At 42.8% G+C, this 17561-nt stretch overlaps 1 protein-coding gene and 1 pseudogene across 1 annotated transcript; one reads left to right on the forward strand and one right to left on the reverse strand.

The window, feature by feature from the left end:
• Positions 1-757: 757 nt before the first annotated feature.
• On the forward strand, positions 758-4094 carry LOC136474034 (protein POLYCHOME-like). The gene is made up of 6 exons (XM_066471652.1): positions 758-946; positions 1040-1097; positions 1320-1388; positions 1482-1572; positions 1680-1952; positions 3322-4094. The coding sequence occupies exons 5-6, from the start codon at positions 1689-1691 to the stop codon at positions 3754-3756; spliced, it is 699 nt and encodes a 232-aa protein (XP_066327749.1). The 5' UTR covers positions 758-946; positions 1040-1097; positions 1320-1388; positions 1482-1572; positions 1680-1688; the 3' UTR covers positions 3757-4094.
• Positions 4095-5471: 1377 nt separating this feature from the next.
• Positions 5472-15502, reverse strand: LOC136474035 (uncharacterized; annotated as a pseudogene).
• Between the last annotated feature and the right edge of the window lie 2059 nt (positions 15503-17561).

A 17561-nucleotide genomic window follows, 5' to 3' on the forward strand; every position in this document is an offset into this window, starting at 1 on the left:
TCGCCGCCACACCCGCGCCACTCCGCATCAGGTCCGCACTGGAGCTATCCTGCCCCGATGGAGTTACTCCGCCTCAGCTCCGCCCCGACGACGAGCCTGCCGACGCCTCCGCCTCACTCGCCGCCCGCACTCCGGCACCCACGAAGCAGTCCAAACCAAACACTCTCAGCTCTCGGCCAACGGTCCAGAAATTCAAAATTCAGACCCTGTTTAGTTTTCAAAAAATTTCACCCCAAAGTGTCACATCGAATCTTACGGCATATGCATGGAGTACTAAATGTAGACAAAAAAACTAATTACACAGTTCTCGGCAAAATCGCGAGACAAATCTTTTAAGCCTAATTAGTCCATGAAAAGCCTTATGTGCTACAGTAACCCACATGTGCTAATGACCGATTCATTAGTATCATTAGATTCGTCTCGCAGGTTTCTAATGGGTTCTGTAATTTGTTTTTTATTAGCATCAAAAACCTCTTCCAATATTCTTCCAACACATCAATATAACACCCAAAAAAATTTTATTTCGCGAACTAAACACCTCTCACAGACGGGATCACGATCCACACCCAAACGCACCGTACACCGGCTGTGTCGACCTCCGCGGCTCTACCATTTCAGACCCACCATTTCAACCGCACGCGCTTGGTCCATACACCGGATCCATCCTGTCCGTCCATCGGTCACGCTTCACCACACGAACGTCCCGATGCGACTCGGGGTCCACCCTTGGCTCATCTCTGCCTCGCCATTTCAAATAGGTTCAAACGGACATCCCGCTCAGCAGACAGAGGCGGAGAGGCCGTAGCCCGTAGCCAGCAGCCATCTCCATCCAGGCTCAAACCCTAGGGAATCTACCCAGAAATCCCACCCCAATCAGGGCTGTATCGTATCAAGTAGCCGTCGCGGTGACCGGATCGCCGCGGCTCGGAGAGGAGCGGAGCAAATCGTGAGGAATCCTTGCTGTTCTCCGTCGGCTGTGTTCTTGCATCTTTTCGAGCGGTTTGGTGACGCAGTTCTTCTTTTGGTTCTGTTATCGCAGATCTGCGGAAGGGTAAGGATTCGGAGGCGGGATCAGGAGCTGAGGGAACCTGTTCGAGGTGAGAATCGAAGGATTTCACAGGGGATTTTGTTGGTTCTTGCGGGGGATTTTGTTGGTTCAGCCTCTGTTCTGACGTGTTTGACGGGTTATTTTGTTTCGAATACCTGCGAAGGATGGGGAATTGTGGTGGGAATATGAGTAGAGCGACTGGGATTTGCATGGTTTTCTTGAAGCTCTTGTCTGAACTGTTGCTCTCGTTTGCCTTGCGTTTTTCTTGCAGGTGTCCTAGAGTCGTAGGGATCGCATTGACATTGGGAGAAATCGCGGAGAGGCAGAATCCGAGCAATAGGTGCGTAGATTTTGGTGAATAGGTTGCTCACGTGCTCTCTGAATTCTTCTTTCCAATTTGAGTTTCATCCGAAAATTTATTTCACGCATCCAGGGGAAGAGCAACAGCGCTCAGGGCACCAAGAATTCCTTGCGTAGATCCAGGAGAAGAACAATAGGAATCAGGGCAGAACGAGAGCAGAACTGTAAGGAAAATTATGATTGCTTGGCCATTTACTGATCTGCTGATTCATTGTCTGGTTGGTTCTTGAATCACTGTCTCACCGATGTGCGCTACACAAACTTCTCGCAGGACTACAAGATGCCTCAACTGAGGACTGCCAGCAGGCCGGCGCTTGCCAGCAACTCAGCTGGTGGCTTTTTTATCAGGAGGAGGGTGGCATCACCAGGAGCTTTGGTGGCGAAGGGTGCCGTCAAGCCGCTGGCTCGGCGGGTCCGAACACATTTCAGCAACAAGGAGAATGTGCCACCCGCGGGTGCAGCGAGGGCTAAACCAAAGAGGAGGAGCCCCCTACCTGACTGGTACCCAAGGACCCCACTCCGTGACATCACATCAATCGTAAAGGTGGTGACCTATTTCCCTAGACTGTATTGGGATGTTGTATAAATTCCTTAAATATTGTGTCTGTTCTGTGCTAATGTTATGCCATAACTTCACAATGCTAGAACTAATATTGTGTCACCATGACTTGACTGAGAATGACAGTAGCATGAAATTGCAGGTTAAGCAAGCCTTTTTATGCTTAGTTCAGTGATAAATGATTAACATAGGAGTCAGTGTAGTTCAAATGGATTAGCAATGATTGTCTTAGGCCAATCAGCACACTTTTGTTCTGTCTGCTTGGATCTTGCAATTCTCAGTTTATATAGCCAGCAATATAAATGTGCTTAAAACCAGAGAAAGGTCTAATGCTGCTCCCTCGAGACTCAAACCAGATCACTTAGAGTATACTTTTATCTCATATATGCCACCAGATGTAGTATATTACTATATTAGTTAAGTATACTTGAAGACTTTACTGGCAACGTACATTTCTATCGAATGCTTGGATAGAGGATCTTATTTGCAGCAGCCTACCAAACCCATGTTTCCTCTCTTCCTCGCTTCTGAGATGCCCATTCATTTAACATGTAATAAATTCAACATTCATGAATCTATTCAGGATATTTGCAACTTCAGTTCAGCTTTATCTTAGAGTGTGCATATTGTTCTTCAGTATATTCAAGATATTTGTCAGTACATTATATTTAGTATCTTTTCTTTAGTTCTGAAGTTTTACTGGTTCAGCCATTTTCAATGCTAAAATTATGGAAGTATCTTTATGCTTTCGCTTATACACAATGTAAAGCATCTTTGCATACTGTGCAATGTACTTTTCTTGATTTGAATCATTGAAGGCTAATCCAGTACGTATCCACTGGATTGGAATTTTTCCCTGTGGATAAGTAATTATACTGAGCCTGGTGCAAGCGGTAGAGTCTTGCCGCATGTGACCGGAAGGTCTCGGGTTTGAGTCGCGGTCTCCTCGCATTGCATAGGCAAGGGTAAGGCTTGCCACTGACACCCTTCCCCAGACCCCGCACAGAGCGGGAGCTCTCTGCACTGGATAAGTAATTATACTGTTGCCATATAAAGAATTAGTATAAACACGCCATGGAGTCATTGTTGCTTACCACATTGACAGTTAATGTAGGTTTTGTAGCAAAATTTGCTTCAAGCTCAGCAGAGTTTGTTTGTTTCTTTCTCTGTAGACAGTACTTGCCTCATATGAACACATTTCACTTAGTATAGACAGTCTATGCTTTTGTTTGTTGATGCACTTGAAAATTGCTTATCCACTGTTAACTATAGGTAGGAAAAAATGTACACATACCAAATCTAGATGCATTATGTATCCCCTGAGATATGCTGCTGTACTAATTGCAATTTACAGGCTCTTGAGAAAAGAAATCGCCTAGAGGAGGATGCGGCTCGGCAACATATCCAATGGAATGAAGATTCTCCGCAGCCTGTGGATCCAACAACTCCAGTACATGCAGAGCATAGTGATCCTGATTCTCAAAGCACACAAACTCAAGAAACACTGGGTGTTGTTGCCTCTGGTCCTGGCTCAACTTCAGCTGTTGCGAACAGAGTGACTTCTGTGGCTGAGGACAAGCAAGGGGCATCTTCCTCTCCATCGGACTGCTCCTTGCAGATGGCTCCATCCAAGCCAAATGATCCATCTCCTGCTGATCTGGAGAAGAAACTGTCAAGTTCAATAGAGCAGATTGAAAAGATGGTGAGGCGTCATATGAAGGAAACTCCAAAGGCTGCTCAGCCTTCCAAGGTAGTTGCCCAAAGGCGCGTACTGATGTCCATGCGATGAGCTGAAGCCTTCTCTGGGCACCAATGGTTCTCATGTCTGCTGCTTTCTTAGCCGCCAGTCAAGGTTTGTCTAGGGATGGGGGTTCCTGGTTCTCTGCTTGAGGACCCTGTGGTAGGAGGGATTTCTAGCTCTCTGCTTGAGGGCATGGTTATCTGTTGATACAACTTGTCATGGCACGCTTCAGTTGGCTTCACCAGAAATGAAGTAGTATAAGACTTCACTGCGTAGTAGTAAGGCGTATTGGATATTTGTGGCTTTAGTTCACTGAATAGATAGATAGAACAGTTACGAGTTGTAACAGCTTGAATTCTTCAGTTGATATAATACTTAAGTTGATACAGTTAACCTTGCTTATTGTTCCAGATTTACTTGGCTGTGGTTGTGCTCACCAAATTCTAGATTCTGAGTTATTGATTTCCAAAAATGACATGAAAGCCTTTCATTTCGTGATTATTGAGTTACAGTGTATAGTGTGTTTTTTTTTGTCTCCTTTTAGTGGATCCAGAATTCCAGACTCGTTCAGGTTTACAGCCAGTTTCTGGTGTTCTCTTGACTATAAGTGTGCTTGTCTTTCATTTTCTCTATGCACAATGTCTTGATTAGGCTCCATGGAGTTTTCCACTTCATCGTCAGTTACATTTCAAGACCACTTCGGAGGTGTGATGGATGATTACGTTCACTTGGGGTAGCAAGATGCAAGAGGTGGTTCATAATATTTACTTGAAAAAAAGAGAGCAGAAATACCACCTTTGCACCTGATAACATTTTGACTATTGTCTTGTGGGGAGAATTCATGAACCAAATGGACCAAATTGCCCTTTTTCTATTTCAAGAGATAACATAGGCAGATAGTACATAAATACAGCACCAAAAGGTAAACAGACAAATATGAATTCCATTTTAAGCAAGATTAATTATACCAGATTTCGCAGTACATAATAGATCACTATGGCAAACATAGTTTGCAGGTTAGTTATCTAGTATAACCAAGTTTGTCTTTCAGACATCTCAAAAGTATAATAAGTTGCATGGATCACAAAATATTCACTAGGTCTCCATTCTATGGTACTAAGCCATCATTTTGTTCTGGCTGATGATGCATGTACTTCCAGGAGAAATATTACCAACATGCATTGTCCTTGGTCTGGCTGTTCTGTTCTTTGGTTTGGAAGTGCCTTCCTGCATGCATCTGAGGGCAAGTTGGTCTTTTGTTTCAAGGGGGGACAAAGAGGCGTGCGGTTTCACAAATTGTTATCGTCGGTGCAGTGCTATTCTATAAATGTAACGCGATTCTGGGGTGCTATTTGCTTAACACCTAGTGATTTTTTTTTTGACGTAAGCTGAACACCTCGTGATACCGGTGCTGATTCGTGAATTTCCCGGATGGGACACGCCGGGCTACAGTCAGGATTCTGGAGTATGGCCTGATGGGGTTACGTTACAGCAACCGGCGTGTCCCATCAGGCCATCACATGCCGGTGATAGAAACTAGAACGGTGATCCCTGAGATCGACGTCATTGCTGCCGTGATAGAAATAGAAACTACAGAACGGTGATCCCTGACAGCGGCGATCACAACAGCCACAGTGGACAGTGCTGGCGAGTGACGTCGGTCCAAGGATGGACAGAACGCAGCATCAGTGGAAGGATTGGCTGATTGGCTCCACGCCTCCACCGAAGCCGGCGCTATGAATCAAATGGGGCGGAGGGAGTACTTTGTTCTTGACTTCTCTTATTAGTCATACATAGAGTATTAATGAAACTGTACAGTTATGAACTGAAGGAGAACATTAGGAACAGTGCCATTCCTAGAGAAGGTACAAGAATACAAGATCCCCTAGCCTATTAGGTCATTACACTCTGCACCTGACCTTGGAGTTTAAGATAGGTCTCACCCTCTCAGGGCACATCGAGAGATGTTAAAATTGGCCAAACAACTTGGAGAAGCGGAGATAATGTACAGAATTTGGCACAGGTTGCGGTGATACCAGCATACACGGAGCATTTGTGTGAATGGCTGCGTATTCATCAGTTCTTGGAAGCCGGTTATTGGCAGCACTTTGAACCTAGTGACCGGCCAACTAGATCTGAAGACTCAGTGGCACCAGCAAGGTCTCCATGCTGCACATAATTCTTTACTGCGCGCTGGCGATGAACAAACACCATTGTGATTCTGCAAATGCACAATTGGAGATGTTGCGTGGAGGAAATGGCAGGTTTTCATGACTCTGGATTTCTGATAGTCTTGTACTTTTGTGATAACATGAGCAACGATGAGAACTGGAGAAATAAAAATAGTTTATCAGTGTTTAAAATGGTAGAGCCGCGGAGGTCGACACTTGCAGGAATTATGTATGAAACCACAGATCTAAACCAACCTGTGTACCGGCAATTATGGTGTGACTGAGTGGATGGGCTGCACAAGAAAGCGCCCTTTGGGATAAAGGAACAAACTTGTTTTCTGCAGGTTGATTTTCCTCAGAGACTCTTGTTTCTTCTCTGAAATGTGGAAAACAAGTGGGAAAAAAGAGAATAAATATCATATGATAAAGGGGCAAAATTAAAAAAAACAATAGGTAAATAACCAGAAGTCTTGAACTTCTTTAGGTATATCTCCAGAAAACAAACAAAAAACAAAGGGGTAGAGCAGCTTACTTGTAGTCCACATGGCATGCAGAGCTCGTATCTGGATGAAAGTCCAGTAGATAAATACCATCATATGAAGAAGACCCAACTGCATAAATCTGGACAAATTCCTTAACATCAAGGGAACTTCTCAACAGTAAACAGGAGTGCATCATTTAGCATTCATTAAAACTTTTTGCAGGTACTAAGGTTTAGTGTACTCTGTAATATTCTTACAGAAGATGTCGGCAGCCAGGTTGGCTTTCTTAACTGGTTTTGCAGCACCAAGTCCGTACTCTCCCTGGTAAGAGAAAACGAAGTGTACCTCAGAACAAGCATACTTTAATTAAGAATATTTGTAGGAACCTAGGCTTCAAACAAAATACATAGCAGGATACTTACAACCAAGCAGGAGGAGGGCAATGAAGGTGAGTCACATTGAGGTTGTTAACATTCAGGACTCCAGACCTAACATGAGATGTGCGTAGAAGAAATTCATTGAGATCTAATGCATTAAATGAGTGGAAGAGTTATCATGGGCTAAATATGGTGACTTGAAATGATCATAGACAGAAATTTCTAACAAGAACAATGATCCTTAAAGGGGAAAATGGAGATACATACCAGCCATCATCAAGATGGAAGGCCAATTGATATGAACAACTAGGGTTGAAGTCTATAGACAGAATTGGACTTGAAACAATGTTTGATTGTTCCTGAAAAATATAAATGCCAAAATAATGGTTTGCAAATGATATGTTTCATAATCAGAAATGGTTCCATGTTTTACAATTTATGAGTAATGTCAAAAATGATGGTGTATATCATGTAACCAGCTAAAAACAAATATATTTCGACATTTTCGTTGAAAATGTTGGAATATAACAGAATGAGGTTTGTGTTTCAGGATGTTATGCTAACCAGGGACAATCTAAAGAGAAGAAAATGGCAGGGCGACTCCAGATCCAAGTTCTGTGATTGTGAGGAAGAAGAATCAATTCAACATTTTTTTGGATGTGCCATACCTAAATATGTATGGAGTATTAGTTTTGTTCTGGGAGTTAACTGTGCACCTGAATCTTTTAGGTAGTATGATATTTGAATTTTATAGCTGGTTTCTACGGGGGAAACAGTTCCACATGGTTGGCCCAGGTGGTATTTGCAGGGTGATAGGGAAAAAAGTGAAACCATGCATACTATGAAAACAAAATTATCAAATCTCCTACCGATATTGTCTACTAGTGGGCAGGGTTGCAGAAACCAGAGGATCAGCACATTTGAGAAGGGAAAGCCATGTTGCATGCGGTGGTGCTGCATTTCCATCCAAGACAGGAAATGCCTCAGCAGCACGATGCAAGCAAGGTGCTGGACCAACAAGGTGAGACCTGACAGTTGAAGGAGATATTAAATCGGAGATCTTGTTGGAGAAGGCCAACTAGTGCAGAGTAAATCACATCCAAAATCCAATACAAAATGGTAGGATTGTAATCTTGTGTAAGTATATTTTGCTTCTCTGTGGCAGTTTTCTGAAGTTGGAGTATGGCAATCTAGGGTGTAGCTTGCAGTATGACTTGTAGTAGTAGGTGATACACATACTTATCGCAGACGTTGAATGCTTTGCACTCATTACCATGGTAATGAAATTCAGGAGTGGTCCACAAGAAAAAAACAAAATATTTCAAATAGGAGGATATATTATGATTTTGGATGTTAAAAATCCAAAGAAGTGTTTTCATTGTATCAGTCCAAGTGTAAGAATATACTTTCTGCAGAGATGAGTAGACACTGTAATTAAAACGGGTTCAAGAGGTTCAAAAACCAAGATTGGAATGAACAAAAAGTTGTATTCTCAGCACTCAGCAGACAAAAAATATCATGCATTCGAAAATTCAGGACTGTAACAAGTAAGTGTCAAGCAGTGGAGGGACCATTACCCAACAGCTTTATGAACTTGCATGCTAGGAACTCGAACGGATCAGTTGGAAATCTCAGTAACCATGGCAACCAGAATTTTGAGACCTGTCTGACTTTAGATGACCTGTGGTATGGTTGTTAGGGATGCCAAATCTCAGCCCCTATTTTAAGAATAAAAATGGTTTTCTGAACCCAGGACAGGGTCACAGGATAGGACCACGGTACTCTTTTGGAGTATGCCTCTAAATGTCAATACTCTTGTATTCAACATCTTAGACGCTTTCAATGGTAGTGTTAAAAAAGCAATTCTAAATTACATTCAATGTGTACACAAAATGCATCAATGTGTCTCGAAGAGTGGTATGTTATTTTTTTAGCAGATAAATCCATAATAACAAGTCTTTCTTTTTCTTCTGCGTACCTTTAGTGATGCAATTTTGCCCAACAATGTTGATAGCTTCACTGATAGCAATTGTTGAACCTGGAAATATTGACCAAGAATACAAACCCTCATGTTATCAATACAACTATACATTGCTGCATGAAAAAGGTTCCAAAGAATTTACCTAGATGGTTCTATTCAAACTAATAAACAAACTAGATTGACAAGTCTGCACAGTTTCAAAGAATAGTTTGGTATTAAACAAAGGCCATGATCGGTGCATCAACGGTGACCATTTTTTTTTCTCAAACAACGCAAGAGAGCTGTGTGTCATTTCATTTAGAAGAGAAGAAATAATACAAAGGAGAGGCTAAAGAAAAATCAACACACACCGGGCAAAACAGTTACAGGCATGCCGCTGTGAAGAAAATACACGAGCTCTAGCCACTCAAGAGTAACTATAAGAGTCTAGAACGATGCCATGATAAGACAGGGGTTTGTGGGTTGCGGGAGATTTTCCAGCCCAAGGATCTGCTTGGCTCCCTGACAAGGCAGACAATGACAATGCCTTTCGTACCATGTCCCTGAATGGAGGAATTGTCATGAGGGCCCCCACCCCCTGGAGTTTCAGTTGGATAACCTTGTGCCAGATCTCTGGTAGGCGTTGGCAGCATCTGTGGGTATTGTTTTCTTTGTTTTTCTTGGTGTTATTATGCTTTGTTTTGTAAGTTACTTCTTCACTATTAATTAAAAAAATGAATCGAGGATCTCCCCCATTTCCATTATGACATAACGGAAATACAGCATTCATACCAAGAAAGACAGAAGAGAAACAGAAGGAAAGTATGTGAAACCCATCCATCGGATCAACCTACAACTCTAAGTCTCTGATTCAGAGAAGCATGCTGATTGAAGGGGTCACTGACCAACACCTAACAGTTTAGGCCACAAGCATTACGGAATTACAACCCATAACAAACCACATAACACATAGCCAAGACCAAAAGGACAAAAAACTTCTTCCTAGTTGCTTTTCGCGTGGGGGAGGGGGGAGTAGGCTTCCAATGCTTGACACCTTAAATTTACTTAGTCTACACCGCTTAACGTGAGTTAATTCTTAATAACTATGATATAGGATCCTTCATGTTTTAAAATTTTAAAAAGGTTTCATATGACATCACATGGTTCTGAATCAATCATAATTAGGCTTCAGCACACTGGATGTTTTAATTTCCCTGAGAATTGGTATATTCATTTCCTTTTGGCACGGGTAAACCACTCTGAGTTTTTCGTACATGACAGATGGGCTAAAGCAACTTCTGGGAGATATAGGCAATTAGATTGCATGTTACAAGCTGATCATGAAGTAAAAGACTGCAAAACCACGTGTGCTGAATACATAAAGTTAATCTGCTGAACACCAAAACCCACCTCATTGTGGCTTTGAAAAGCAGCTGATGCCCTTCCTCCACGGAGATCCCAAACATGGATTGTGCCATTTTTAGCTGCACCAAACACAGTCTGCAAAACAAATGGTAAATGCCCATTTATGGGATGGATTGATAATTAAAATTTTAATTGACTGCTTAAGTTAAGAAAGGGTGTAAATCAGATGAGGCGGAAAGATAATAGAAAATGTACAGCACATTGAAAACATGAAACAGCTAGCAAAGCCTTCTTTTTGTTTTAAGAAGAAAAAAGGGGTTTGGAGAAACCCTTCTAACACTTACCACACACCCACTAACTCCTAGGCTTATGGAAACATACATGCCAGTGCTAGCTTGGAAAAAACCCGACCTCGACCTAAAATTAACCCTCATCAAGCACAAGGGCAAGGATCTGTGAAATACCTCGAGCCCTGGCCAAACCCCATAGCTGCAATTCCTCAGCAACAAGTTGTTATGGTTGGCAACATGTACCAGCGCAGGGGGAAGAGGAGCCATGGCTGAGGCGCGACGCGAAAGCCTTGGCGCGCCCAGCGACGCGGTTCTCAGACTGGCACTCCGATGTCCAGTTCTGTTAGTCGGATCATATTAGAGTGGAGTTTCTTTGAAATTGAGTTTGTTAAGATATGAGGCTATAAAACCTAAACACTCAATCAATCTCTCCGGCTACCCCGTGCCTCCCTAGCCTCCCTCTCTGCGCCGTCACGCAGCACAGCGCCACTTCACCGTCAGGGCTTCAAACCCTGGCCTTCCATCTCACATAGCTACAACCTACGTCGGAAACCAAGCCTTAACACAAGTGATATCACACCTGCCAGACTAGGGAAAACCCATCGAAGACAATGATTACGGTGGTTCCAAATTGACCAAACCCCTAGTAGAATGATAAGTAAGAGAGTTAAACCCATTTCTGATCTGACAAGTAACTTTCTGGCTTGCATTATCCCACCAATCATCAAAGGGCCTCTCATCTAGCTGTAGCCTCCTTTTTGTGAAATAGAATTCTGTAGCATTAGGTTTATCATAACAAGATGATTAAGTTCATGGGATGTCGTTCTCAAACAGCATATTCCGTGATTAATTTCACCATTATATAAAACAAAGTAATCTAAAGAAGCAAGCAACACCTGTTATTGAATATTTTAAATTCTTATGCATACCCGATTATCCACAGTTAGCTTGACAGTGTTGAACTGAGATTCTGGAGATGCCATAAGCTCAAGACAGTGTGTCTTACTTGACCGCCTGTCCCACATGTACACGGCCCCATCAAGGCCAGACGCAAATATCCTATGAAAGAGAACTGGTAAGTGAAAATCCCCATATTTCCAATAAGGCAAAGATTTGTTTGCATATTGGTACGTACGCCTCAAATACCACTAAGATATTGATAATGACATTCAAGTACACTAAATAGAGAAAATTGGAAATCTGCCCTTATGGCAGGTGGGCTTTGCCCAAATGCCATCAAGTTTGTGGGCTTCACTAGATCACCATTATGAAGCGTTGCCTACACGCTAAAATGCCACTTCACCATTTCAATTCTCATTTTATTTTTTGGGCCAAAACAAAAGCCTAATCTTCCCGTTTTGCCCCTGCATGTTGAATCAGCCATACCACTCTCTCACGCTAGTAATCTTCCCTCTCCCTCTCCCTGCTGCCCCTGGCCCACCGCAGCCAAACACTAGTCTATCCCCGGCCTCCATGATGCACAAGCTGTCAGCAAAGATCTCCAGCGCCACGGCGGAGAGATCGGAGATGCTGACCCTGGTCCCTTACCCAGAATGTGGGGCTGGTGCTCGCCGTGACGCCCAGGAAGCAGTGAGAGAGAGATCCCTTGGGAGAGAGAGAGAGAGAGAGAGAGAGAGAGAGAGAGAGAGAGAGAGAACGCATGAGAGAGATGAAGGGAAAGGTAAAAGACCACAGGGGCAAAATGGTCACTCCAGGTCCAAATTTTGGGTGAAAAAGATTAGAACTGGGCTTAAATCGTGAAATGGTATTTTAGCGTAGACTCGTTTCATAAGGACATTCAGCCAAATCCCACAACTTTGATGGCATTTGGGCAAAGCCCACCTGCCATAAGGGCAAAATCCCAATTTTCTCCCCTAAATAAAACAGCTAACCTTTATTTATTTATGAGGGAACACAACCATCAGCAGAATCCACATCTATCTCTTCTTCGATAACTCACCCAGCCCAACCCACATAGCTACATTTATTTGGTAACACATCATGTTTAGCAGTCCTTGGTTTCTTTAGCTTCACAGCTGTCCATATGTCTTAAGGGACTATGGACAAAGAAAACCAGAGAACATGATATGCTCTTGATTGTCTAGAGCAAGCTCCACAGTACTAAATAGCAATATTTTGTTATTGGTCCTATTTCACAGAGGCAACTGTGATGGCATGAAGAGGTGAATAGCCCTGAAATTTGTTACCTACCTTGACTTATCATCTGAAGTAAAAGTTATATCAGTCAGACTCTTGCAGGATTCAGAGAGCGCGGGGAATTTGGATTTTCCTTTATGCAAAACCTAAAATGGTAATAATTCAGGTCAGAGGATATGTATGTTTAGAAAATGGTTCGTACATAAAGCTATAATCCCTTCTAATTTACAATATTTAAAGAAGTACAAAGATATTATCTAGAAACATTTTCTTTTACATTGTGGATTTTTTTTAATTTTTTATTCATACTGATGGAAGCAGGTCTATCTTATCTCTGATTCAGACCCACAACACTATTTTTGCCATAAATTCTTGTATATTATGCAGCTACATAACTGACAAAAAACAGTGGGAAAAATAAATTGAACAAAGTAAGAGACAGCAATGTGTGATAATCTAGGAATAGATAGAAAAGGGAAAGGATAACACATGATTTGCTAATGTAAACCAACAGCAGACATGTTTTCCTTGCGTAAAAATGTGAAGCATTTATGAGGAACAACACAAAAGGGGGCTTACTTCAGTTGGTGCAGATGAGACATAGCCAATATCAAAGAGGAAAACTTTATCACTTTGACTTGATGTGCAAGCGATCTGCAGCAGGTATTTTCGACAATAAAATACATAGGAATCAAATGAACTCATAACTATCTCAATCTTTTTTATTACAAAACAGATTGTAGTGCCAAGCTGCATGGTAGTTAGGCTTGGTAAACATTGATAGTATCAAGTAGCAAAATATTTTGGGAACTGAAGTATCTGAAACTGGAAAATCCCATACTGCGTTAAGAATAAATATGCACTGTACCTCAGTCTTGGTTTCCTGGATTCCATCGGACAGCATTTAAGGGAATCCGGTTAGATATATGGAGCACATAATTTGATGATTCATCTGGCATACCTACAAAGAAAAAAAGATAAGTTGCTCACCTAAGCCTATAAGCTAAGAAAATTATAACAGCTTTGCAAATGAAGATTTAGAGTGTTAATTCTCCCACTCTGAGTGTGTCATTATTTCAACTATTTTGGTGTGCTTTGAGAATATACAAATTAGAACTAGATTTGCACGGACAAGAATGTATCATCAGAAGGTGCAGAGGTTGCTCTTTGTCTAGGAAAAGTCAGGTTCTTAACCTGATTTCTAGTTTCCAAATCAAATGAAGATAGGAAGCTATGATTAGAGAAAAATAATGTTAACCAGAAGACAATACAAGTTAGAAAGGAGGTCACGTGGGTTCTAGTTTTAACTTACTGCATGATGGACCATATTTAGAGCAGTACAAGGTCTCAAAGTCATGCACTGTCAGGCACCCTGATAGTGTCACTGATGCAAGGTATATTCCCTGCACGGTTAAAATCAGAAATGAGGATGCTCTGATATTACTCGTATCACAACTTTGTTCTGAAAAATTGGAAGGCGACGAGTTGGAATTCACAGTCATGCTAAACTAGAAAATTTACATTTGCACAAAATATGCATTTTACCTTTCTATCAAATTCTATTGCTGAAACACCCTCCCTGTTCAAATACAATAGCTGTTAAAATGAAACTGTAGGAAGGTGACCATTACATAACTCTAAATCATGTAAGGTAATGCTCCAAAGAGCTATAAAGAGAAAAGCTGACCTTGCTGGATGAAAATCTATAGTTGAAGCACTAATCATTCGATCCACCTGATGGGAGCAATCACAATAAACCCGTCAGTTGGATGAAGTACTGCAGCTGGGCATTACAAGCAAAACATAAATCAAATGGATCAGCATTACATATGTTCGACACCGTTCCTCACCATGCATGTAATACTTGTGATCGAATGCCCCAATCTTGTCAAGATAAAAGTAAATGAGAAAATTAAATCGAGATTGAAAAAAATGTATATTGGAATGTAAGAACCAAAAGACAAAAATGGCCCCTCGTTTTCCTTTTCCCACAGAGATGATATATAACCTTTAACACCAAGCAGACCTTAGAAGCTAGTCAGCTAAAGCTGTGAAGCTCATAAATCAAAAGGAACCAGAGTTTTGCGACATCTTAAGGATATTTCTCCCGGATCACAGTACATTTATGCTCTATTATTCCACTAAATTACTTTACATTTTGTTTTCGAACAAAAACATATAGCTGTGCTAGGATTAACTAAAAAGGGTTAGTTAGGCTAGGATAAATTAAAAAGGGGATAGTTACACTAGGATTAGGTTACTATAATTTTTATAAAAAAAATGTTCAAAACTTGCCATGGAGAGTTCCACATCCTGTTTAACTCCTACTACTAAGAAATCTCAATGGCGAACTCAATAAACAACAATAGAACCCAAATCAAAACGATTAACAGCTATCTGTTTCAAGAGTATGGCACCTCGGACGAAAGAATTGAGAAGGAGGCGCGACTCCCGGTGCCGGAACCTGTCATCGATGCGACCGTCGAGCTCCACGGTGATGCGCCTCCACCTGTGTCTCCTGTCGACCAAAAGAGGTTCAGAGAGCGGTGAAAGGCGGCCGATCGAGCGTGGCTCTGGGGGGCGCGGAGCACCTGGGAGGCGGCGCGGGCTCCTCGCCAGAATGAGGCGGCGCCGCCACGAGGAACTTTTCCATGGGCGACGGCTAAGGAAGGCGGCTAGGCGCCGCTCGGTTAGTGTTTGAGGGCCTGTTCGGTAGGACTCCCAACCAGCTCCCACGCGCTCCCGCTCCAGCTAAGCTCCATGTTTGGTAGCGCTCCCGAACTCGCTCACGCTCGACGGCGCGGGAGGCCGCCGCGGTGGTGGAAGACGAGGAGGGCGAGCTGTGGGAGGCCGCCGCCGTGGTGGTGTAGGGCGAGCAGTGGGAGGTCTCCGGGGCTCGGGAAGCCCTCCAGGCCGAGGTGGAGGTAAAAGAGGGCTCGCGGGGACCGCCGCCGCCGCCGCCGGATCCTAGTGGTCTAGTGGAGAAGGGGGGCGGAAGGAGGCGAACCTGGGAGCGGAGCGTGGGGAGCGTATTGCAAAACGGCTGGAGCCGGAGGAGCGCTTCTCGCGCGGAGCAGGCTGCCGAAATAATTTGTTGCCGCCAGAATGAAAATTGGCTGAAAATGCCGCTAGCGGCAAAACGCGATTCTTTTTTAAGAAAATCAGGATTTTTGTGTGCAGCCAAACTTATTACTATAGACGCGCAGCCTATGAAACACATGAAACGTATCTGAATCCCATTGTAAATGATAGATGATGATTGCGTGAATTTCCGATGTAACAATTGAATCCCATTTTTAAGGGGGAAGGCGGGCTGGGACGCCAAGAACATAATCGAGTCTCACCACTGAACAAGCACGGCAAAATCAGGGAGCGGGCAGGAGAAGGTGCGGCCGAGCTTGCAGGAGAGGTAGGAGAGGGGAGAGGGCCGTTCGTCACTCCAGCTGCCCAACTCGCCTGCGGGCGTGACAAGGGCACGGAACAGCCAATGAGTCCAGAGAGCCTGGGAAGAGGATCGAGGAACAACAGTTTTGGCGCTTGGCGGTGTTCCACGTTACGAATGGAATGGGACTATGTGGGCGGTGTTCCGTATTTATCGAGGAGAGATTAATAGCGAAGACAACACAGGCCAACTGTAGCACACTGCCTCAAGCGCATTAACGAAGATAGGCATGGCTTTCATGCAATGCTATCGTCGTTTTCCATTAGTATTTGCCCATACAAAGAGCGAAAGAGGGTCCACATATATACGATTTCTAATCAATGGAATGGACCGATTTTGGGGGGCTTGTGCCCCAAATCTTTTTACAGAAGACGTTCTTTTGGTTACTACTTCCTGACAGGTTGGAAGAAAATCTATTCCATGTTTTCTTTGCCGCTCAACATGAGCTACGATTTTTTAAGCAGAAGTTGAAAGTGTTTTGCTTTAATTTATTCAAGATAATCAATAAATAAGCATAGAGCGCAGATGCTTCATGCGTGCGTGGAAGTGTATTGTATGCTTATATACAACAAACTCAGCCCTTGTTGTATATCAATAGAGCCAAACAATATAGTCATTATACTAAAATTAGGCTAGTTAACATTGTTTAAATTCTCGTTAGTTGCCTCTCACCTACCATATGTTATTAGCAAAAAACTTTCCTACCATTTCCTTTCCCAACATAATAAAGGGATTGTATATGTACGTTGAATCGAGACTGAAAGCTTGCTCCCTTTTCTTTTCCGACGTTGCACCGGAAATTGACGTAATCATCCACCGCAAAAGATGAGCTCCATTAATGTGTGTTTTTGGTCATGTGTAATGTGTTTGGCAGTGGCGTCGCCCTTCATGTCTGAAGCTGACAGAGGGAATTTAGGCCCTCTTTGGCAAGGCTCTTTCTGGCTCCGGCTCCATGCTACAGTGCCAGAGGAGCCAGAGCCGGAGGAGCTAGAAAACGTGGCTTCTTCGGTCTCCTAGTTCATTTCGCGAGGAGAGAGAAAACAGCTCCCTGCTATAGTAGCTAGTTTAGAGGAGCCGAAGCCCTTAGAAGCCTTGCCAAACAGGCTCTTACTATCTGTACAAGGTAACTATTTTGGATGGATGCATAGGTTTCTCCCTCCCTCCCTTTGAATATCACGCCTTAAAAAAACTTTTTATTTCGGGACTATTTGGACCCATGCGGTTGATAGTTAGGTGCTATCAATTAACGGTTAATAAAGTAGCTAATTGTTAGTAGACATCTAGCTAACAACTATCTCACTAACTAACTAGACCAACTCAGCTAATAGCAATTAATTGTTAGCTAGAGCTATTAGCTAGCTAACTATTAATTGCTAGTAGATTCAAACGTGCCCTTCTATTGATATATTTGTAATTCCCTTTGTGTCTTCCATGAAAAACTATCTACAATCCAAATGCCAGAGATACTAATTATATACGAGATCGTGTGCCTTCCCATTTGGAATCAAGCAAAGATTGTTTTGGGAATGAGGACTTTCGACTCAACTGTGCACATCAAGTGACCTCACTATTAATTTTTTTTAATGTCAACGGAGAGAGGCTCCCCCAC

The sequence above is a fragment of the Miscanthus floridulus genome, chromosome 8 (assembly GCF_019320115.1).
Source record: "Miscanthus floridulus cultivar M001 chromosome 8, ASM1932011v1, whole genome shotgun sequence".
NCBI lineage: Eukaryota > Viridiplantae > Streptophyta > Magnoliopsida > Poales > Poaceae > Miscanthus > Miscanthus floridulus.

What these genes read in the sequence shown, in the direction of transcription:
- LOC136474034 (XM_066471652.1), top strand. Translation starts at nt 1,689, where the DNA reads ATGCCTCAACTGAGGACTGCCAGCAGGCCGGCGCTTGCCAGCAACTCA. An exon ending in ACATCACATCAATCGTAAAG is followed by an intron (nt 1,953 to 3,321) that starts GTGGTGACCTAT and finishes TGCAATTTACAG; the next exon opens with GCTCTTGAGAAAAGAAATCG.